Source organism: Myotis yumanensis, unplaced genomic scaffold, assembly GCF_028538775.1.
Source record: "Myotis yumanensis isolate MYYU_CA2020_CCGP unplaced genomic scaffold, mMyoYum1.0.hap1 SCAF_5, whole genome shotgun sequence".
Taxonomy (NCBI): domain Eukaryota; kingdom Metazoa; phylum Chordata; class Mammalia; order Chiroptera; family Vespertilionidae; genus Myotis; species Myotis yumanensis.
This window is the reverse complement of record NW_027223756.1, coordinates 66,277,657-66,302,781: the sequence shown is the minus strand read 5'-3', so window position 1 is coordinate 66,302,781 and position 25,125 is coordinate 66,277,657. Positions and strand designations below refer to the sequence as shown.

At 39.1% G+C, this 25,125-nt stretch overlaps 1 protein-coding gene across 2 annotated transcripts in view; it reads left to right on the top strand.

The window, feature by feature from the left end:
* Window positions 1-4,273: 4,273 nt before the first annotated feature.
* The window catches only part of SPOCK3 (SPARC (osteonectin), cwcv and kazal like domains proteoglycan 3), a 328,026-nt gene continuing 307,174 nt past the window's right edge, over window positions 4,274-25,125 (top strand). The window contains exons 1-2 of one of the 2 annotated variants that reach the window (XM_070415434.1): window positions 4,274-4,468; window positions 4,986-5,174. In XM_070415434.1, coding sequence (XP_070271535.1) covers window positions 4,334-4,468; window positions 4,986-5,174 — 324 coding nt within the window. In that variant the 5' untranslated portion in view covers window positions 4,274-4,333. Of the gene's footprint in view, window positions 4,469-4,619; window positions 4,726-4,985; window positions 5,175-25,125 lie in introns of those variants that run through there. The other variant, XM_070415435.1, reaches the window with a different exon arrangement.

Sequence of the window (25,125 nt, the reverse complement as noted above, 5' to 3'; positions counted from 1 at the left end):
TTCTGGGCCTCATCCTCCGGAAATTCTGTTTCTTTGTTACTAATGTTGTGGCCCCACCCCATAACAAAAAAAAAAACAGAATTTCCGGAGGATGAGGCCCAGAAATCAGGATTTTAAAAAGGTTCCCAGGTGATTGTAATGTGCAGCCAAGGTTGAGAACCACTGTTATAGAGAGAGAAAGCCTAGAAGCAGTGTGGCCTAATTGTTCTAGAGAACGTCATAGGCTCCAAAATCCTTCCTTTGTAGTTACTGTTGGATCTGGGACAAGCTTTGAAGAATAAAGGTCATTCTGTATATAAGGTAGGTGCCTGGCACTGTGTCTGACACATGAAAGATGTGCAATAAATCGGACCTTTCCTGCATAGCCTCATGATAGTTCGGAATAACAACAGAGTAGCATATTTTTACAGTAGCTGTGAAAGAAAGTAACCTATAAAAGATAACTCTGTGTGTGTGTGAGAGAGAGAGAAAGAGAGAGAGAGAGAGAGAGAGAGCGCTTAAATAAAAGGAGTCCTGTTATGGTCTTCCTAGAACCTAATGGAACCTAACCTAGATATGGACCCATTGTCACTATATATTTAGTATTTCTTTTTCTAGAACTGTGACAAATTTAAAAATTAGGGTAAGGAAACCTAGAACACAATGTGTTTCATATAAAAAAAATCCCTAGTAAAATAACTTGCACATATTCCATAAACAATGTTTGTTGATTGATTTACTTAAAATTTAGTGGAGGAAAAGTTAAAAGGATAGAGAAAGGGATTTAGAGGTAAAGTTAAAGCTTGGAGTGGCCCTCATATTGGCCTTTCCTAGTGTATATAAGCTATTATCTGGTGTGAGGTGACAGAAGTGACAGAGAGGTCTGGGAATTAGAAGACCTGTGTCTTGCTGTGAGATCCAAGTTGGCAAAGCATGACCAGAAACAATACCAAGGGCTCGCCCTGCCACTTACTTTTCTGGTACCACTGTTACTGGGGAGACGATGAGACTTTGGCTCTTGTCTTCTTGAAGGAAAGATTTCAATCAAGAGATAAAGTGTAGCAAAGTAAGTAAGAATTTAGAGGCCACAGCAAAAATATACTTAGGACAGTGAGACAAGGAAGGGCATAGAAGTAACAGGAGAGCCTGGGCGGGCTGCTTTGGCTCACTGAGAAGTCAGAGAAAAGGGGGCCTTGGAGACAAGTTCAGCGGGTTAGCCTGGGACAAGCTATTGCTGTCCATTGCTCCCCTGGTTGCAAGTCTTATGGGGTCCCCTAGAAGGAAGAAGTGGGGAGGGGATGGAGTAGCATGCTCCCCTGTGGGACAGTGTGGGCGCTGGGCCCTTCATCCTGAGTGTATTGCAGGTTGAAATCTTAGGGGAGGGTCTCAATAGAATATTTATCAGCTTTCCAGGTGTGCTCTTTCAGGTCATTGATCTCCACTGATTGGTCATCCCCAGGGATGGGGGTCATTAGTCAATGCAGCTGTTCCGGAGACAGCCATGGCATCACTTGTTTGGTTTTGCTGCTTTTCTGGGCCTGGAGCTGAAATATAACTGAGACCTAGATGTTATCTTTAGGGGGGAAAAGGTCAGGGGGTCAAAATTGCATGACCAGGGATATGCTAGGGAAGGATAGGTTACCCTGGGGGCAAGGTGTTTGTTTTCCCAGTTCTGTTCCTGGCATCAGGGCTTTTTGCCCTAGTCAAAGTGAGTGTCTGTATCTGGTTCATTGTCCTTGCTTTGCTCATGCCTGCCTAACTGCCTTTAAACTCCACTCTAATTTCTCCTTTTTTGGCTTTTCCACTTTTCTATGCTGATTCCCAATAAAATTGGGAAGCACAGTCAGTGAATTTTCCCCTCTGTATTCACACTGTGCAAGGTTACTAACTACCCCTTCCATATCTTACCTCCCACTTAAAACTTTTCCTTACTCTTCCCAGCTGTGTTTTGCTCTTGGCAAGCTTTCAATTAATCCCCATTGAGCTCTTAACTGATAACCAAGGTGTTTACTGAAGTGTGAATTCTCTCAGGATTATTTAAAATTTAAAAGCAGGCTCTTTGAAGACCCAAACATCCTGTTATACAGAGAAATTGAGAGGAGCCATTCCTGTGATTAATAACATCACACCATCATACTTAGCAGACTTTTACTTGCACCACCAACATGCCCAGAAGCTTAGCCTTGACAATGACAGTGGCTGTGGAGAACAGCAGAGGTTTAAGGAGTCCTGCTGGTAGTGAGAGACGAGCTGCGCTATACCAGACCAGCACAAATACGCTGGAGACAGGCTCATTCTACCTCTTCTGACTCAGAGCTTTTCCAACTTGCAATTTGTTGGTAAATTCTGATCTATTACCACATCTGGAGTTTGATACCCTAATAAAGGCTTTTCTCCCAGACAGTGTAACTGTCACTGTGTGTTCTTCAACACATTTTTACATCTTGCAGTCGTCCATGTGAAGCTGCATTTTGGGAACTTGCCAATAAAAGCTAGATGTGAAGAGTTTCTATGAACATGTCAGGTTCATCAGTGAGATTTATGCATTTTGGTGAAAACTGAGGTATAAAACTAAGTATATATGCTCCCTGAAATCTAAAGGTGATTATGATATTCTTAAATGACAATTCCTGTGCTAAAATAATAATGGATGCCCAAGCAGGAGAGTGTTGCTGTATCATCTCTCATCAAATACCTTGTGTCAAATACATCTTTTAAAAAGGTAGCTTACAAAGGTGAGAAGGTCATTTTTATTTAATAATTACTGACGTGCTGTGCATCAGAGTTACATCTAAGACACAATTTCTGTGCTTTAGCCATTAGATTTAAGTTTTTGAAAAACGAGGTTTTTAAAACATCTTAAAATAGTCTCATTGAATTAAACTACTTCTTCAAAATTTGGATTAAAGAGGTTTGGCTGGGGATATGGAGGAATCAAGGACCAAAAGCAGGAAGAGGTGAGAGTGGAGGATGGACCTCCTAATGATTGCCTTAATACATTTCAGTATTCTTTTGAAAAATATATATTTTTATTTATGTCAGAGAGGAAGGGAAAGGGAGAGAGATAGTAACACCAATGATGACAGAGAATCATTGATAGGCTGCCTCCTGCATGCCCCCCACTGGGGATTGGAGCCCCCCCCCCCTTCCAGGAATGTGTTCTGATCCAGAATAGAACTGGGACCTCCTGGTTTATAGGTCTAAGCTCAACCACTGGATCTGACATGTGTTTGCATCAGTCAGGACCTCTATGAATTGTAATTATACATTCTGGTGTTTGTTCAACCCACTCACCCCCCCCTCCCCCCCCCCCCCCCCCCCCCCCCCCCCCCCCCCCCCCCCCCCCCGCCACCTCCATCATTCACCACAATGGAAAGGAGGTAAATTGAGGGCGGGGGCGGGGGGGAGGGGGAATGGCAGGTTTTCTCTTTTATTTATTTTACATATTATAGATTCACTTTGAAATCCTACATTTAAAAAATGAGAAACCAATATTAATTAATCATTGTGTTCAATTCCTATTTTAATATAGTTTGAAAAAACATTAAACAGGTGTTATGAGATTGACATAGAAAATATGAGAAAGTACTGCTGCTATTCAAACAGCTTCTGATGTGTGGAAGCTGCATGAAAATTTCAAAGGTCATAACTTTGGAAGCTGTTGTTTTTGGCTAAAATAATCTTTAATAATTTAATAGAAATACATAAAGTTATTGCAGTTTTTAGCCTCCATAATTCTCTTGATTTACATATAATAATTACTTCACCAAAATCCTCTAAGTCTGTGGGAGAGATTTTCTTTGCAGGGGGCTAATCACGGATTTCCTTCCAATTTATTTAGAATACTGTGTGGAAAAAACAATGGAGAGCCCAGTTATTTTGTCATAATTGGAGTTTGGAGGCAAACATTAGGATTAGTTCTTCAACACTCTCTTCCACTTTGCAGGAGGGAGGCATAGCTTGGGCTTTTAAAGTTTTTGATCCAAATACTAGAATGTAAAATACAGTGGCTGAGGAGTTTTTATTCAGGGACAATATCTTATGGTAATTGGGAGCTTTAGGTGCATTCAAAAGCCCTATCTGGTCACGATTCTTTTCCTTCCTTCCTTCCTTCCTTCCTTCCTCTCTCTCTCTCTCTCTCTCTCTCTCTCTCTCTCTCTCTCTCTCTCTCAGAATTCTACCCTCTAATATGAGAGATGGCTTTGCCTTAGGTCCTAGCTCAGCCAAGAGGTTTACAGGACAAAACCTCTTGATGCATAAAGTTTTCTCCAGATCTGACTTGGTAAATGCAGAGCCAAGGCAACTAAAAGAGGTGCAGCACGCGTCGCGTTAAATAAATCCAGGAGCAGAGAGGATGGTCAGTCCTGTGTGGCGAACCCCAGAACCTCTTCTGCTAAGGATTCTTAGGCGAAGAGCAGCGCATCCTCTGCCTCCAGCCAGCGGCGCATCCGGAGTTAACTGCAGCTCCTATCCAGAGCGAGAGAGGAAGGTAGGATAGGAGGAGGTGGTAGAGAGGGAAAAAAAAAAAAAAAAAAAAAAGCTGGGGGAGGGAGGGGGTGAGCCAACCGGAGTGAGCGGAGAGCAGCGCGCGGGGGGAGTGGAGATGCGGGGAGCGCGCCCGGCGCTGGGAGCTGAGTGGACCGCTCCAGACGGCGACGCGAGCCGCGGCTCCTGAAACCTGCGAGTTGGCCGAGCCCCGCCGCCTTTCCAGCCGCAGCTGCGAGCACCGAGCGGGCTCACAGCAAGGTGATGGGCCGGGAAGCCTTCTTCCCCCGGCCCGGCCCGGGCTGCCGCGGCCGGGGCTCCCTCCCTTCCACCCCCCCTCTCCTCCCCCGGGGCTGCGGGTCTGCGTCCGTGAGTGCCGGTGTCGGGGGAAAGCCCGTCCCTGCCTGTCCCCCTCCTCTCCCCGTCCTTGCCCGCCGCGCGTTCTCCAGGGTCTCCCGGTCTCCGCGCCCCTTGCCTGACACTGTCCCCCCACCACCCCCCGGTTGTGTCTCCTCTCCCAGATGCTCAAGGTGCCGGCCGTGCTGTGTGTGTGTGCAGCCGCTTGGTGCAGCCAGGCTCTCGCGGCGGCCGCGGCCGTGGCTGCGGCCGGGGGGCGGTCGGACGGCGGTAATTTCCTGGATGACAAACAATGGCTCACCACCATCTCCCAGTACGACAAGGAGGTCGGGCAGTGGAACAAATTCCGAGACGTAAGTGCTGCGCACCCCCTCCCCCCGGCGCACGGGGCGCGCGGCTGCGGGCGAGGGCCGCGGCGGCCGGGAGCGGGTGGGCACGGGGCTCGGTCTGCCCGGCAGCGGGGTTGCAGGAGCCGCCGCGGTGCCCGGCGGCCGGGAAGTTGGCAGTTCCGCTGCCCCCTCCGGACCGGTGCAGCGGGAAGGGCTGGCGGGCCCGCGGCCCCGGAGTTCAGGTCTCGCCCGGTTCCCAACCGCCCGGTCCCCCTTCCCCTCCGGCCTCCGAAGGTTTGCAAAGTGCCGGCTCGCCCGGCTCAACTTTTCCATTGGTGTTTCTGGCACTAGTCAACACGGTGGATGTGCTTTTGCGATGCATTGCCACGAAAGTAACTGGGATCGATCTCGTTACTAATGGTCCATTAAGGAATTGGAGGGAGGAGGAAGGAAGATGTAAGATTTATAAATGCCCGCTCTTCCAAGGGCGGGAGGGGGGTGTGGGGGGGGAGTTGTGGGGCGGCACCAGTTGGCAGAAGTTGAACTGCTCCTGATGGCATAAAATTGCTGATCAGATGGGTGCGTCGGCATGCACTTTAAAACAGAACGTGTTTGCCTTGGATCCCAAAATGAACCCCCGTGAAATCTGCGGGGTGAGGCGGTGGCGTGGAAGCCAAGTCCTCAGGTGGTAGCACCGAAAGGGTTAATCTGTAGACCGCCCTGGGGTGTTCCCTGACGGGTTCGGGTTCTCCTGACCCAGCCAGCTTTTAGGAGTGGACGCTAGTTTGCCGTGGAGCCAGGGACCCTGATACTCGGATCGTTTGTTTCCCCACCTGATGTGAATGAAGCAGCAGCAGAGCTAGTTCCGCGTCAAGAGCGCGGTTGCTCTCCACGCATCCAACTGCGTTGTCCCGGGAGGAGGTTGATTACCGTCCCCAGCCCACGCTTTAGACCCCAAAGGCCGGAAAGGGAGCGAGAGGGAGTCACAGACACACTGCCAACCCCTTCCTGTGACGGGGGAGAGAATTTCTCGTGGAGTCCAGCCGCAGTACACTACGTGCAGGTGACTTAACTTCTTTCATCAGTTCGCACACTGTCACCATCTGGGAAAAATCAATGGAAGCTTATAGACTAGTTTTCATCTTGGCTCCTCTACCCCTTCTCTTAACACCCCTCACGTGAACTAGCTGACAAGCCAAATCTAACATGTAGCTGATTCTGGCACATAGATTCTAGAAACGCTGTTTTTTTGTGTGTGTGTGTGTGTTTTTTTTTTTACTTTAAAATTAGTTGTAGCTAATTAATACTAGACTAGGCATGGGTATGCGGATGAAAAAACGATAATGATGATAGCACTTAATGGAGGGCTTTGCTGACATGCTTTGTGAACAAGGCTTAAACATTTTGCTAGATGAGTGCTCTTGCAAAAGCAACCCCCCCACACGTTGTTTGTTTTATTTCTGTTTATGCTAATATTGAATACAAAAAAAAGTAAAAAAAAAAAAAATAAAGTCAAGCGAACAAATGAAATTATTTCTAAACCCGGGGAAGAATTTCCCTTTATCATGCCCTCACTTGGAAAAATATTGACATTCAGTCAGTATTTGAACAATGCTTCACATATGGCATTTCATTTCTTAATGGCTGCGTTAAAATATTTTAAAAATGGATTTTAGACTTTCATCTCTAAAATATATTTTAAATCTGAAATAGCTTACTACTCTGACTTTATTCAAATTACTTTATTGAATTATTATGAGCAACCGGTCTATACTTGGGAAGTTTGTAAATGTGTTTGATTTAAACTTTTTAGGCAAGCTGAGTTGCCTGAATGAATTACATATTCTAGGAGTCATTCAGCCAACTTATATAATGACGGAATAGACTATTTATTGCTATAGTATTTTCAGTTATTTTTATGTGACCTTTGGGGGAAATTCATCACAATTACATATTAAATTTAAGTGAGGGATTTACTGAAGTATTTTTGGCAAATAACTGTTTTGATGCACATGAAAATATAATGATGGTTTACTTTAGGAAGGTAATTACATTTGTGTAAGGTTGACTTCCAGAGGGCATGGAGAAGACAAGTGCTATCTTTTTCCCCCCATTAACTACCTGTTGCTTATCATTAACATGCTAAAATGCATGCTGACAGTGTGACCTCAAATCATCAGAGTACATAATACGCAATCCTTATTTAGACCATCCACCCCACTCATAATTTACATATTTTCTTTCCCCTTTTTGGGAATCACTAGCTTAGTAATATTTTTGTCTCTTTAAGGATGTTGTTCATTTTTTTTTTTTTTTGGTTCAATTTCAGCTGGAAGTCCATGGTTATGAGGCAGTGCTTGAAATCTGTACTGCATGAATATACCTTTAACTGTTCTGCATCAGCATTGACATCTGAAGTAATGGATTTGAATATTCACTTTATATGAAGGCACAGAAAGAAGGAACTCTGAACTTCTTTTAGAAACAGTTTGCTGATGTACTTCTATTTAGTGCTTTTGTCCTATAAAAATATAACTAATTTCACTTAGGGAAAAAAAAACTTTGGATACTTTAGCATATTTAATACTAGAATTAATCCTTACCTTTTGTTTTGTGACTGTTTTACACAGTCAACATTATCGTACAAGTAACTTCTTGATGAAAGTTTGAAGTATATCCCCTTTTGAATTATATATGAAAAATGTTTTGAATAATACTTGATATTCAAATCTCAAGTATTTAAGATTTTTAAATTCATGTGATTTATATCTGATGTAAATATATAATATATCAGATATAATAAGGCTTTAGGGATAAAGAACATGGATAGAAAGTGTTATGGGAGAGTAGATGAATGAAGACCAGAAGCTCTGTCATTGATGACTCATTTTCTCAATTTCCTCCATGTGAAACAGAGAAATTATAAAACCAAATGCCAGCTTATAAAGAATATCTATTAATATAGAAGAAACTTCCAAATAATTTTGACCACTTTATAGTAGCATTGCTCTTTGGAAAAAGTTTTGTTGCCCTTTAAAGTGTATAAAATGTGATTATATAAACAGAGAACTTTTATCCCTTTGAAATTATTAATATATTTTGTTATTTGCATAAAAATGCCTGTAATATCTTAATTCCTATGTTAGGAAAAATAAAAGTTTAGCCTAAAGATATAGAGAAGTCAACACATTTAAAAATAAGTATAGTAACTAGAACCAGCATGTTATATTTGGGGTATAATTATTTGACTTTAGATAAAACAAAGGAACAAAAAACCAGAGGCTCATTTTGAAAGTTGTTTTAAGAAATGGTTACTATTTGTGTTGCAAAACCCACCATCAACTTCAGTTTACATTTATCCCTTACGTGATTTTTAATATTCTTTAGATATATTGAAAGCAGTAGGAAAGCATTACAAGTCACCTTTAAAAATTCAACCTTAATATAAGTTAAAGGACATGTAAAATGAACAAATGTAAAATACAGTGTCTCAGAGGCAATCAAATTATAAATTGACTTTTTAAAAATGCCTGCTTTGGATATATTTATAGTAAGTAGACTTTTCCTAACTTATTGTATTTCCCTTTTTCATCTAAGTTGAGGTTCTAGAGTGGGCAGATTATTTAAGAGATGATGGTTGTTGAAGGGATATTTCCTGGCATTAGTGGCTATAAGGAATAAAGCCCCCTGAGAATCTATCAGCTTTGCTTTTAAAAAGTTAATAAGACAATTGGTTTCTCTGCCTACTCCAAGTAAAGTACTGTATTGCTTTAAAAAGCATTAAAATTCAAACAGTGAGAATCTTGAAAGAATGCTTTCAGTACTTCCCTTAGATTTGTGATGTACCATGGTTCTGTTTCCTGAATAGCCAGCATAACCTTAACACTGAGGGCTCCTCCTTTGTGGTACTATTTTTAAATTAAGATATTTCAATTGAGATATAATTGACGAATAAAGTTATATATTTAAGTTGAACAATGGGGATGATGTCATGCATATAGTGCAATGATTACCTTTGTGGTATATTAATGGTAGGCAAGAATGTTGTGCTACTTAACTTTTTAAAAAGTAGTGTACCAAAAATAAAATTAAAGAATTAATACTAATTTGAAGAAATTTAACATATAACCAACTATTCTCTCTGTTCAGGAATAGTTTCTCAATAATGGAGAACCTATTCTTTTTTTGGGGGGGGGGGGGGGTAGGGAAACCTAATCTAATAAAAACGCACACATTTTTAGTGTTTCTCATCATGAAACAGTATTTTTAACTGTGGTAACTATTATCTATATTTTATCATAGTTGAGAACTGTAGTCTCTCCATGGGAATTCTTCACAGTTAATTTGTTGCATTCTCATGAGTGTTTCTCTTTCTTTTTGATCGTTGATTGACTATGGGCCACAGAGTGTTTAAAAAGTCATAAAAGCCTTTGAATATAGTATGCATATTTACAGATCAGAGCTGGTAAAGACTATAGCATGCAATGTTATATTGTTTAAATCATCTGGGGATGTAATCAAGAGAGAGGCAATTGCCTTCTTGAAAGAAGCATTAGGCAATCTTTGAAGATTTGGGCAGACAATGAGTTACTATAGCAACAGAGGGCTAGCCCCATGCAGCATCCTGTCCTCTATCCTTGTTATTGGGTCCTAGTTAAGCAGTGGTTCTGGGAAGATCTCTACATCCCTATTTCTTAATTTCCCCCTTACCCCCACCTGCCACCACCAGTACCATACTCACCAGGCAGGATCTAAGACTGGTTTTGTCAAGTCTGATGTCACATTAGAATGGCAGGTCAGAGGATGCCCACTGATCTGCTGGTTTCAAGGAGAGGGCTGTTAGGAAGGGCTGGTATCACATCATCAGACCCCAACAGGAAGTATGAATTGAATTGGAAATGTAGTCTATTTGGTATGGGTTCATTCTAACAGAAATTAAAGGGAAGTGTGCAACACCTTTAACTCTGTAGCTTTCATAATTTCTAGTGAATTATTAGGAAATAATAATTAAGTGGTTTAAGAAATACATTGTTGCCCTGACTGGTTTGGCTCAGTGGATAGAGCGTTCAGCCTGCGGACTCAAGGGTCCCAGGTTCGGTTCCAGTCAAGGGCATGTACCTTGGTTGCGGGTGCGTCCCCAGTGGGGGGCGTGCAGGGGGCGGCTGGTCGATGTTTCTCTCTCATCGATGTTTCTAACTCTCTATCCCACTCCCTTCCTCTCTGTAAAAAATCAATAAAATATATTAAAAAAAATACATTGTTCTGTGTGTATATATGTCATATATGATTATAGGTATGCATAAGTAGGTCTATGTTTGTATATGTGTGTCTTCAAATAGGTAACAGCTATAATAACTAGAAAATCAAGGAGATTATATATTGTCTTATATATTTCTATGCCACTTAGAAGAAGATATTCCTAAAATGTTAAGACATCTGTTAGGTATTTTTATTGGCATATTTTATTGGCATATTTGTTTGTTTGTTTTTTGTTGTTGTTTTGTTTCTGATGAAATATTTTATTCCAAAAATTCAGAACATAATCTCATTTGCTGGTATATGTGTGGTCGCTGTATGCCTTCTGGTTTTTATGGGAAGTCAGCTTGTTTGAGATTATATGCTTAAACTTTTTAGCTAGATATACAAAGGGAACACTGTGTACTGCTATAAAAGCATTTATTTTCCTACTCTTACAATAAGACTGCTTTTAGATCTCATGATTCTGACTCAGAGTGGCATTTGGTGTTATACAACTTTATTCTTCATGAGGTGGGCCAGAATTATTTTATTTATCTATTTTTAAAGACTGATCTGTGAATTGTCTTCTCAGCCTGCCCCACTCCTACAAGCTGGAGTATTTACATGCCTTTACCATTTATGAAAATCCTTTCATCTTTTCCACCCCTCCTAGTTGCCATATTTGGCTACCCTATTAGACTGTGAACTCTCTACAGCTATATATTTTAGTCTCTCTCTCTCTCCTCTCAAATTCCTACAGTTCACTAAGCATTAGCACAGTGACTGGGTCAGTGTTAGCATTAGAAAAATATCTACTAAGTGAAGGAATACTGTGTTAAATGCGCATTGCCAATTGAACTGTCATTAATAAAGGCTTTTTGAACTGTATTGCTTTTTATTAACCATTTTGCTTCCATTTCTGACTATCTTCCAGCTTGGTTTTGTAATTTGAATGAACATTTAATTTTTTATAGAATATAAGGTTTCATGTACTAACCTGCCTTAGCCCATGAGTTCCCAATGGACCAAAGTGGACATGCTGTGTATGCTATGTCAAAGCTGTCATGTTCATATTTAGAGTGGTATCAGTAGATGCTAATTGTATGCATGTTGGTGGTCCCTCTGCCACTTCATCCAATTCTTTTTCCATAGTTTCTCTTTGACCACATAATTTTGGTGCTCTAAAGTCTTTAAATGTTTGCGTGCTGCCTGCTAAGTAATGTCAGAGACCAATATCTTCCCTTTCTTTTTCAACTGCTCTGCTTCAATGAAAGGTTATGTGGCTGAATCCAGGTATTGTACACAGTGTCCAGATTTCTTTCTTTCCCTTCTGTCTCTCTTACAATTGCCAATGTATCACTTAGAAATAGGTTAAGTTTCTGCAAAAGGGGCCTCTGGACCCAAGTGCCTGAGTTAAGACAGAATTTCATTTGCCCAACCATATCACCATCAGGAAGTGAGCTGTCCAGGCTTGGACTTCCAGGGTTATTCTCTCAGGGTTCTCCATAAATTGACAGTAGGAAGGATTTAAGAGAAAGTCTAGGACAGTGATGGCGAACCTTTTGAGCTCGGCGTGTCAGCATTTTGAAAAACCCTAACTTAACTCTGGTGCCGTGTCACATATAGAAATTTTTTGATATTTGCAACCATAGTGAAACAAAGATTTATATGTTTGATATTTATTTCATATATTTAAATGCCATTTAACAAAGAAAAATCAACCAAAAAAATGAGTTCGCGTGTCACCTCTGACACGCATGTCATAGGTTCGCCATCACTGGTCTAGGACATGCAGCTCGTCCTAGAATTGACTTGAACGTTGTCACCCATTACCTTCTGTGTGATTTCCAAAGGCCTGAACTTAGTGACGTGGCTGTAGCTGGCTATAAGAGAGATGAGCCAATTTCATCTCTAATGGGAAAGGATTAATATGGAAAGAAAGAAGGTGAATCAGGTTCTGGGAGGAAAATATTAGTAGCTACTGTAACTGTTTCAACATCAGAATATCTCTTGAGAATAGTCTCTGTGCCCACTGATAGAATTTTTTTTATCATTTCCTGTTAATTGTTTGCTTTGCCCTCAATCTCTTTCTCCCTACTTTCATAACATTCCTCTGTTCTGTATTCAGGGTAGAACTGGAGTGCCTGGTACCTAAGGTTGTGGGTGTAGGAGCTTAAGAACCATTAGTAGTGTGCTCCTGTCTAAGAGGATATGTTACAGGTCAGAAACAAAGAAAACTATCCACATAAGGTGTTAAGGCCAGCCTGCATCTGCTGATGAGTCCTGTCTTCTAGTGAAATCCGTTAGCATTACCTTTTTAGTTATCTTTGGTCATAAGTCCAGAATGTTCTGGTGCAAGGTAGATAATGGTGATCAGTGGGAAGGAATTAAAATGTAGCTACCATTCCCTTAGGAGGAGGACAGAATACTCACTAGAGCCAATGTTGTAAAAAAAAAAAGAAGAAGAAAGAAAGGAAGAAAGAAAGGAAGGAAGGAAGGAAGGAAGGAAGGAAGGAAGGAAGGAAGGAAGGAAGGGAGGGAGGGAGGGAGGGAGGGAGGGGGAGGGAGGGAGGGAGGGAGGAGAGAGAGAGAGAGAGAGAGAGAGAGAGAGAGAGAGAAAGAAAGAAAGAAAGAAAGAAAGAAAGAAAGAAAGAGAGAGAAAGAAAGAAAAGAAAGAAAAAAGGCAAGACCATTAATGTAAGTAGTTTGCCCTGGAATAAATCTGGAAATGATGCCATTGCTGGATTCACACAGCGCTTAGTCCTGAAAGCAAAGGAAACAATTTATTTTAGCATTATTAGTCCAGCAGTTCTTTAAATAATGTCTTTTCATTCAATATCGTTCTGTTTTAACATTGATGAGAAGAAAAAAATACCAATTCTCGGCCTGGAGCCACAGTTTGTGTGGAGTTTGCACATTCTCCCCATGTCTGCGTGGGTTTTCTCCAGGGGCTCATGTTTCCTTCCACATCCTAACGACGTGCACATTAGGTGATTGGTATTCTAAATCATCCCAGTCCGTGTGAGTGTGGGTATATGAGTGCTTCCTGCGGTGGGAGGGCGTTGGTCCAGGCTAGAGTCCTGCCTTGTGCCCTGAGCTATGGGGAGAGGTTCCAGCCACCCGTGATCCTGAACTGGATCAATGGGTTGGAAAACAATGATCTTACTTTTTTTAAAAATCTTTCTTAAATGTATGTATAGCTCGCTTTTATTTCATTGTTTAATATTAGAAGTCTAGGTTGGGGTTTTTATTTCCTATTTAAAAAATTTATATAAAAAATCTCAATTACAGTTTACATTCAATATTATTTTGTATTGGTTTCAGGTCTACAGCATAGTGGTTAGATAATCATATACTTTACAAAGTGTTCCCCCTGATGTTTCCAGCTGCCAACTGTCACCATATATAGTTATTACAATAGTATTGTTTGACTACATTTTCTATGTTACAAAATAGTTTTAGGTCTTTACTTAGAACTTTGGTGATTTTTTTTTTTAAACCAGAAATATGCTCCAGGAACTTAACTCTTGGTTATATCAATTAGCCTATGGTAACATTGATTTATATGTTTATGCCATTTTGCTTAAAGTCACAGTTTCTAAGAACTTATGGATGAGGTTAAGTGAGGACTTACTGCCAGATGTGCCAGATCCGGAGAGGCTTCATGCTTTCAGATGTGTTTCATGACATGGGAGATGGCTGACATTGGAAATGGCTGAGCTCCTTGGCTGGACCAGAAGCAGAGATGGTGCATTGCACTATTTGTCCATCAGTTTGTGTGTGTGTGTTTTTTTTTTAAAGAGGTGGTTAACTCCTACCTTGCAAAATGAAAACTTTAGTATTTATTTATCCTTTTTTTCATAAATGTATTTATGGCATGACTATTTTATAAGTGATGATTATATAAATTTGCTTAGCATTTTATTCACACAATTCAGAATATGTTATAATTAAATTAATAACAGTAATGATACTATAGTGTACAAGTATACAAGGTGGAAAGGTAGATAAAAAGTCTTTATAAAACCATTTTGTCCTTGCAGTCACATACATGGTGGGCAAGAGTAGGTTTACAGATATGAATATGTGAAATAATTTATTCCTCTATAATTATTTATTAATTATAGTATTATTTTCCATATGAACAACTGTAAACCTACTTTTACTCCACCCTGTATTTCTTCCAAAGGGTTGGTGCTTTTCCCAATGTCCTTCCAATGGGACTAACTGGCTTTCCATATCCTACTCACTAAGCTGCTTTCTTTATCAAGGAAGTAATGGCCTTAACCAGAAATGTCTCCCACTTCTAAACAGGGACAGCTGATTTTTCTATTCAGATTCCAGGGATGATGGCTTAATGCAAACTTTTATTCCCTCCTTCAGAAATACAGTAGTACCATGACATTTCATTAGTCCATTTAATGGTTTAAAAATAATCACATTTAATAAAAAAAATAATGATCTTTAGAATATGAGTGAGGTACTCTTTCCTTTTTTATATGTAGTTTCTGTGCTTTGGGTATCTTTAGTCAGTATTATCACTCTTATTGTGAAATAGGGATAATTAAAAAAAACCTCCTGATTTTGTTTTCATGACTGTTTCCTGAGGAACAATGTTATTGAGTTTTAAAATTATATCATTTAACTATGGAAAAGAAAGTTTAAGTAACTTGCAGTTGCAGCAATCTGTAATTTTATTATTTTGTTAGGGTTATAATTTGATATTTTGGTTTACTAATGACATAAATTAGGAAAGGAATTTAAATTTAATATACATACATATATGTATATTGTCTACACACAAACTCAGAGAGAGTGGCAAGTATGTGAATTTTTTTCCTATAGCCTTCTTTTATGTTATACTCTTTATATTACTTTAGAAATTAACTGTATGCCAGTGTGCCTATTTTCAGATGATTGTTTTAATATTTTGTTAATAAAATAATACTATATCTTTATCAATATTTTTATACACACAAAGTAAAATAAACTATGTTTAAACTTTGCTAGATTACTTTATATAATGGAGATAATCTGTTTCTTTTATTTTATTCTCTGAAAACTCCAACTGTCTGTACTAATCATGTTGAAATTTAAATATTTCTAACTATGTAATAATTAAATATATCTATATCTATATTTCTATATATCTATATACCTATATGTATATCTATATATCTGTATCTATTTCTATATATCTACATATATCAACCAGAATATTAGATAATATAATGTGAAAACCAATGTTAGGGAAACTATAGATTCAAATTATGAGTAGATGCAGCTTTATTAGGCACTTTAATTAGAAATAATATTTCAGTTGAATTCCTAGCTGTTACTCTAATCAAATAATTTTTAAAATAAGTAAATGGATACATTTTCTATAGTTTATATGAATAGGCTACTTTTAAGTTTGGACTCATTATACCTAGAGGGGGTGATAATGGTAAAAATGTACTCATTCAGATTATCAAATGACTCAGATATCCTATGTAATAAAAGCCTAATATGCTAAGTGTCCGACCATTCATTCGACCATTGGATCAGTCGCTGTGACGCGCACTGACAATGACCAGTAGGTTAGCTTGCCAATGGGGACTGTGCCAGAAGGGCCGGACACGCCCTGGAACCCTCCTGTGGTCCCTCTCCTTTTTATGACTGGCTTGTTTTTACTGCCTTCCAAGTTCATCCATGATATTGCAAATGGCAGGGTTTCCTCTGTTTTAAAGGCTGAATGGCATTTCACTGTGTGTGTAGCCACATTTGTTTATCAATTCAGCCATAGATGTCGCTCGAATTGCTCCTGCCTTCTGGCTATTGTGAAAGAGGCTGCTGGGAACATGGGTGTGCAAATATCTCTTCAGGATCTGCTTTCAATTCTTTAGATACAGCACATAAGATAGGTTAGAATAGATCTAGTTTTTAGAGTCATTTTATTGCCTATTTAATATGTTGGAGACTTCTCCATTTAGAATTTCAATTAAGTTACTAAGTAGGAACTGTTTCATTGAACATGGATTCTTTGTTGTTAGAGTTTTGTAGCAAAAGCAAAATTAATTAGCTGCCAGGCTGAGGAACGTATGAATACATTAATATACAGTGATTTCTATATTTTGTAGCTACTGAAGTTAAATAATACCGAACTTATTTGATGCTAACTTTTACATTAAGTATTTATATGAAATAAATGATTACATGAAATATTCTCTGATAAAAATATAAAATGGATTTATATGGTCAATTTTGGAATAAGTTGAGTGTTCCAGATACTTCTGTGGGTTTCTATTCATAGAATAAGGAAAAGCCCATTATTTAGCAGGAATGAAAGAAGGAGAGGGCCCAACAATGGAACAATCTAATTGTGTCTCCAAATCTATAAAGCACGATAGGGCATTATCTTCCTGAATATGGTAAAAGACCTACTAGATAGAGTTCCCCAAAATATCCATTTGATAGCCCCTTAACCACAGCTCAGTTTCACTTTTCTACTACCAGCCTGCTTTGTGACTTTCAAGACATTTACGTAGGGTACTCTGAGCAGGATACTCTGAAATATGAGCTTGCTAATTGCCTTGGCACATGGTATTAGCATCTGCTGAAGAACCAGTTTTAGAATATCAGGAGAATATTTATAGGCCTTTCATGGCATACAGCATAGTATGAAATTATAGGCAACCTCCTAGTCTTCTAGGGAGACTGGTTAAGGTGCCCTTGGCAACATCTGAGGTTCTCCTCAAGTGTCCCTGAGGCAGTCAGATTCATCTAAAATGAACATTCCCCCGAGGCAAAACTTCTCTGGGACATTGAATCAACATCCATTAGCCTGCTATTACCTGAGAAATGTTTCAGTGACACGAAATATAATTTCTTTGAGTTGAAATGCTGTATTCTTTAGTTTTAAAGAGCTATTGTGCCATGTCCAGCTAGCTCAGTTTGATTAGAGCAGTGGTTCTCAACCTTCTGGCCCTTTAAATACAGTTCCTCATGTTGTGACCCAACCATAAAATTATTTTCGTTGCTACTTCATAACTGTAATGTTGCTACTGTTATGAATCAGAATGTAAATATCTGATATGCAGGATGGTCTTAGGCGGCCCCTGTGAAAGGGTCGTGCGACCGCCAAAGGGGTTGCGACCCACAGGTTTCGAACCACTGGGTTAGAGCGTTGCCCCAGTATGCCAACGCTGTGGGTTCGATCCTGCATTTCGATACAAAAATGAACCAATGAATACATAAGTGGGACAACAAGTCAATGTTTCTCTCAAATCAACCAATAAACAAAAGAATAAGTTTCATGCTTATAGACCAAAATTCTAAACACAAACCAACAAAATACCTACTGTGCTTGTTAGGAAGTTCTGAAATTTGAAAGTAACCCTAGTCAAAGTGATATTTTTATGTAGATCAACACATTGGCCACATTATCCCCAGAATTTCATGTTGACCAAATATGCTAACTTTGCTTGCTAACGTTATTATCATTTAAAATAAGTTTAGAATCAAAAGTTTCTGTTTCCCCCTCCCCTACATATTCTGGTAAGTAAAAAATTTAAAAACATGGGGAAGTTGCCAATGGGGAATGACATGTGTAATTCAAATTTGTAGTAAAGATAGGAGAAGACATCCCGCACCATTTTTTTTTCATCTTTATTGTTGAAAGTATTACATATGTCCCTTTGTCCCCCCCCCCCATTGACCCCTTCTAGCCTGCCCCCTCCCAAACCCCACGCCTTCACCATGCTATTGTCAGTTACCATGGGCTATGCATATATGCATACAGGTTCTTTGGTTGATCCCTTCCCACCACCCACCCCTGCCTTCCCTCTGAGATTCCACAGTCTGTTCCATGCTTTTGGTGTCTCTGGATCTGTTTTGTTCATCAGTTTATTTTATTCATTAGAATAAGAAGTCTTTGAAAAAAAATGTACTTTGAATGTATGCCACGTATCAAGTTTCGAGTATCATCAAAAACCTCAGCAGTTTATAGGTCAGTGCGTGAGATCTGGAAATCCAATTTCCAGCCGGCTTTGTTTGCTCTGAGTAGCTGAAAGCCACCTGGCCTTTGCTGCCAAAAATCTTGTTTATTCTGAGAATGAATGCCCCTTTGTTTACATGTGCTGTTGGATTTATTAGAGTACTAGAGCGAGCTTGCCATCAGTCTCAAAGGTGACAAACTATCTCTGGGGTTAGTCTCATGCCAGGTCACTACCCCTGCTACCAAGATCACAAGTAAAACATCAACATAGGGCCGAGATAATGCCCATCGGGATCTGGGACAGTTATTTTGTTGTTAACACACATTTTTTACTTAAAAACAATTCACTGACTTCTAATGGGTCTGCCTCTGTGTCCCTGAATGGCCTTCCAGTTTTATTACTCCAGAGCCTGTCATCTTGGACTTCAAAGATAAGTTCTTTGTGAACAATTATCCTTGTATGTAGTAGGTAGCTGTAGGTGTAGGTAGGCTTACCATGTTTGTTGTTAATTCTTCTACTTGAATATGTAATTTAATTTTTATTCATTTTTTTGTTGTTGGGTTAGACTGTGATGTGGTTGTGGGTTTAACTTTTCTTTTTACTTGAAAGAAATTATACATTTAAATAGCCTTCTCTTAGATGGCATGATAAAAATTCTACAATTTAATTTTTATAGAGATAGAGCAATATTGGTATTACATATAACTATTTTATTGTGAATAGATCTAAGATTGATTTTTTAAAAATGAATATAAATTATATGTTCATTTCCAAGTTTCTTTCTTAAATAAGTAATGGCTAAATCACATAGAAACCAAATTATGTTGTGTAAAGAGGTATGATAATAGAATGTGTTTATGTTCCAACTTTTTGTAACATTTTAATATAATTTTGTAAATTGACCAGCTGGTTAAGGAGATTCAAATTATTTTAAACAAACTTGTTTTCTTCTTTAAACCCAAATTTATTAATAAAAGCCAAATAAAATGGCATCATATATTTTATCTCATGTTATTGAACAAATGAATGTGTGTTTTTTTTTTTAACAAAACCATTAGAATAAAGCAATTTCTGTATGTGTATTTAGTTTGGCATAGAAGTTTATTTCTATGCTTTGATCTTTATATTTACTTTAGGACTTCCCTGTATTAATATCCAATTATGAGTGTTTGCTTCTGCAGCATAATTAATAAAATGTTTCTACATTGATTAAACCGATGTTATTCCAAAGCTAATCCTCTGAGCTAAAAATCCTTAATCATTTTGGAGCATAGAAACTAGAATTTGAAGACAGCTCTGACCACTTTCCCCAGAAACATCCAGATACATGCAACTTTGCATACAATACATAGGGAATTAATTTGTAAATCTCTGCTGTGATTATTGGCAACATGGTTGTAACTGAGTTGTACATTACAATCTTTTCTTCATAACTTATGACAGTCTTTAATTTAAAGCTGTGCAAAGATCTTTTAAAAAAACCCTCACCTGAGTACATATTTTTATTGATTCTAGAGAAAAAAAAGGGAGAGGATGAGAGAGAGAGAGACATCAATTGGTTTTGACTAGGGATCTGGTACATGCCCTTGACAGGAATCGAACCCAGGACCCTTCAGTCCGCAGGCCGACGTTCTATCCACTGAGCCAAACCAGCTAGTGCTAGCACCGATCTTTTTTCTCTGTTCAAAAATTTCCATTTATCCTTTAATTATCACAGAGCAGAACTGCATATTGCTGCAATAATAGACTTTTGGAGAAAAAAAATGGGAGTATGATTGCCCTCCAGGAGTTGACTGTGGAACTTCCACAAAATAGATTAATTCATGTATATTTATAGTCATCGTAGAGGGAGATTATGTGATTCCTAAGTCTGTTAGAGTTACTGTAAGCTGTTTGAATATCATAAAATATACTTTGAGGAAGATTATTCATCAGAAGGAGTCTGAATTGAGAGAGAAAAACAATTCACCTAGTCAAACTTTGGCAGTGCTCAGGAGAGAGAGACAGTGGCCCCTTTAATGGTTGGTCTAATGTTCTGTAACATGTGGATGGAAAAAATTCTGTCTCTAATTTCATGCTCACCCAGCAAACTTCTGATTTTCATGTAGCTCAGCCTCAGGGAGAGAATGTGCCAGTCACGCTGACACTTGTTTTCTACTGACAGAACCAGGTTTCTGAGGCTTTGGGACTGAAGGCCAGATCCTGGACGGTGGTGAATTCGTCAGGTGATATCACAGTGTGGGTTCTTTGGTATGCAGCCAGGATCTTCCTGGTGACAGACAGGTCTCACCAGGAGCTTTGTATTTTAAATGGCAGCACCAAATAAAATCCAAATCTCCTGTCCCCAAATCCAGGAGCCCTTTACTACTTGCCTCTAAAACATATTTGCTTTCATATCCTTATTTTCCCTTTTCTGCATGCTGCATACCCATCAAATTGAGTTATCATCTATCTTTCTGTTACACTTTCTGCCTTTTTTTTTTTTTTTTTTTTTTTTTTGCTATTCATCTGGAATGAAAACTGCCCTATTATTTTTCTCCTTTCTGATTCTCATTTTCATGATCCATTTTACATTATTTTTTTCCTAATCCTTTCCATAATTTTCAGTCAAATGCAATCTTACCCTTTTCTGCACTCCCAAAGCACTTGGAGAGGGGCATTGTTAGCAGTGGAGAGCCACGCTTCCTAAGAGGTGTGTCCGTGCCTAGGAGCATAGAAGGAATATTCATGAAACAAAGTCATATGTCGATGACCAAGTGAAGTGGTAACCAGTCTTTTCCCATCAAGCATAGGAGTTAATAGTTAATATAGGTATCAAAACCTAGGTTAATACTAATAGTTGATAACACAATTTATTTTATATTTTTCCTAAAGGTTTTATTGAGCATGTCATTTATGGAACCTGTGTTCATTCCCAATACTTAGTCTTTTTCCTTATTTATTTTTCAATTAGAGTTGACATTATATATATGTGTGTGTGTGTATATATATATATATATATATATATAGTCACTTAGCTAATATGCTACCATCCGACCAGTCGCTATGATGTGCACTGACCACCAGAGGGCAGATGCTCAACGCAGGAGCTGCCATGGTGCACACTGGCCGGCACCACGTTCCTGGTGCTGACAAACCAACCCTTGGCTTCCCCCAAGTGGGACACAGGCCCTACCACCACCCCGGAGTGACACCCCACCAAATTGCAGCCGATGCTGCTGAGACCCCATGGCCAGCCCAGAAACAGTTGCTGTGGGCACAAGTTAATGAAGTCGTGTAGCAATGCTTGGCTTCCTCTCCGTAGCGATGACTAGCCTCCTTGCAGTTTCTTCAGCCCAGGAACATGACTTGCTTTATACACAAGTGGAAACATTTTACACTTTAACCAAATGTCTGTGAAGTGTTTTCCATGCCTCATCTCATTTGATCCTCACAGAAGTCCTGGAGTAGGTAGATAGGGGACTTAGTGGAATCCTATTTTCTTTTCATTAGCCAGAAAACAGAGATTTAGAAAGCTTAGAAACTTGACCCAACTGAAAAGAAGAAATGGTGGGCCTTGAAAATGAGTCCAGGTTTTCTCACTGTGCAGAATATAGTCATACACTGCTGCAGTTAAATATTTTACCCTTTGTTCTTCCTGTGTGATCTACAATAATAATCTGCTTTGTGCTGATATTTACTGCTGTGTTGCTGACAATTACCTGAAAGAGAAGTTGGGCTGCCTCACTGGGCTGGAAAAAGTTTAGCTAAATCAGAAAGCAGGTCTAATTAAGCAAGTTTATTCTATATCTATAAAAAGCTAAGCTGACTCATGCATGTGCAATACATGTAAAGCTCTCACTAGAGCCAATCACATGCGTGTGTTTCGATCTGTCATTGTCAATCATGAATTTGGTTGACACGTCTATTATAGAGAAAGGGTGAATAGCAATATTAAAATATTTCTTCTAATTAATTTCCTTTCAATGTGCACAAATTTGTGTACTGGGCCACTAGTTATTTTATACTAGATGCCCAGTGCACAAAATTCGTGCACAGGTAGGGTCCCTAGAGGCTGCCAGCTGCCAGCCGGGGCCTCCCTTTGCACCTGCCTTGGCCTAGCGCCACCTGCTCTCCTCCTCCACCATCCTGCCACGGTCCCACTCTCATCGGGCCCATTGGGGCCCGCAGCTTCTCCACTGCCGCCTGCTGCCAGCGCCGCATTACTGACACCCACCATGTTCTGCGCTGCCCGCTGGTGGTCAGCGTACGTCTAACTCCCAGTCTGTCAGACTCCCACAGGTGGGGACAATTTGCATATTAGTCTTTTATTATATAGGAGGATTAGTTTCAAGTGTACAGTACAGTGGTTAGAGAGTTATATATAGATAATCTTTCTTAAATGTCTGATTTCTGCATTTAAGCTCTCATTTATTTAACATAAACATTATTGCATTTCAATATTACTTTAAGTATAGTAAAAAAAATACAAAAACAAACAAACAAACCAGGAATATCAGCAAGGGCTTGCTGTGTCATATGACACATGTTTTCTCTTCCAAGGAGCCAACTCCTGATACATAATTACTATGAAAATGTCAACAGTAGGCTTCTGGGTTTTTCCCATAAGTCATCAAGAAATTAGCCACCCTTGCCCTGGCGGGTGTGGCTCAGTTGGTTGGAGCATCATCCTGTACACCAAAGGATTTCTGGTTAGGGCACGTACCCAGGTTTTGGGTGTAATCTCCATCAGAGCAAGTGCAAGAGGAGTTCAGGGGGCAACTGATCAAATATGTAACATTATATAAAGGGGAAATTTATAGAGGTCTTTTTTTTTTCTAAGAGTGTCTGTGGAAAGGATTTATAATGTGATTTATAATAAAAGTAATATGTAAAAACCAATTATTTGGGAAACACCTATTGAAAAGACATACATACTCTGAGATATATTATGTAGGCTGAGGTTTTATCTCATGAATTAAAAATTTATAATTTGTTATCTCAAATGAAATTGAAATTATATTTCCTCACATAAATTTATATTTTTTTTACTTGATTTATTTTAAAAATAAATTAAGATTTTTTTAAAAAAATATATTTTATTGATTTTTTACAGAAAGGAAGGGAGAGAGATAGAGAGTTAGAAATATCAATGAGAGAGAAACATCGATCAGCTGCCTCCTGCACATCTCCTACTGGGGATGTGCCCGCAACCCAGGTACCTGCCCTTGACAGGAATCGAACCCGCGACCCTTGAGTCCGCAGGCCGACGCTCTATCCACTGAGCCAAACCGGTTTCGGCAAGATTAATTTTTAATCTTACATTGTTATGCATTCAATTTAAGAAAACCTAAAATCTAATGAAAAACAGCAGATTTATAATCTATAACATAGGTTAAAGTTACTTATGAAAGATGACAACTACAGTTTGTGGCTGTTTTATTCTTTAAACTATATAGAAATAGTAATAACAACAAATACAAAGCCAAAGCCAAGAATTATAACCACCATCTACTGAGTGGTTTGCATAACTCTCTTATGCTTTCCTATTTTCTTAAAACAGTTTCTAAATTTATATCTTGGAAAACATCCTCAACCAACTATCATGGAAGCTGTATCTGTTCCCATAAAATCAAAAGCAGAAACGAGGCCTTTGAGAACCTAGTTTGAAATCAAATCATGTGCTCCACTTATGATCTTACCCTCGCATTTTATAGTATAGCAGCATAGGATTGAAGTATTTTGTCGTTATAATAAAAATTCAGCTATTTGAATCATGTCATCTGTGGCAATGCAATAGATCAGCGATTTTCAACCCGAGTGCCACAAGAATTTTTAAAACATCCAATACCTGACTACGTAGTTAAGGACACTGACCTCTTTTCCTTTAAACTGTCAAAAAATAAAAATAAAAATGACAGCTAACACAGAAATAGCAGTCCAGTGTGAATGAATCACGATTACTAGTATACCTATTTCTTTTGTCAGATGGGCCAAAATCGTAATATATTTTTTGGTATGTCATAGGATTTTAGTCATTAGTGTGCTATGAGATGAAAAAGGTTGAAAACTGCTGCACTAGATGAACAAATTCATGTGATGAAACATCATCTTGAAGTTTACTATTTTTTAGGGTGACTGCTTATTAACTTTATAGTATGGTATTTATATTTAGTGTTCTTTTGTAAATTTTTTTAAGATTCAAGAATTAGATGCTTAATTTCTTAGACTTTCAGGATCTGAAGGTTTATAATACAAGTTAAATTTAGTTGTATGAAAACCATGATATTTTGATTTATTATGCTTGTGTTGGTTCATAACCTCGGGAGCTCCCCCAGGTAGAATTTAAAACTGGTCCCCATACTCAGAGGACAAAGAGAGACTGCAGAAAGAAGCAGAGCACTCCAGGTTGGGAGGTAGTAGGTTTCCTAAGGAAGGGAGCTCGCATATCACGGTTGTCTTGGGCATCAGCAAGATAAGTAGATCTCTACACCTACCCACCAGAATCTTAAAAGTTTATACAGCGGCCCTAATAGGGTTTAGTCATGTACATAGTCCAGATGGTTTCAACAACACATTACTCTCAAGGCCTTGAAGTGGCTCCTAGTGTCATAACCTAGGCAGAAGGCCCATTCCAAGGGACAGGGGATGGCTGAGGAGCCCCAGGTGGCCCTGGTCTAGGTCTCAGGTCACTTGGTTGTCAGATGTTTCTAGGACCTCCATCCACAAATTGACACTGAAATTGATCATGAGATTTTTATTTTATTAATTATATTTAAATG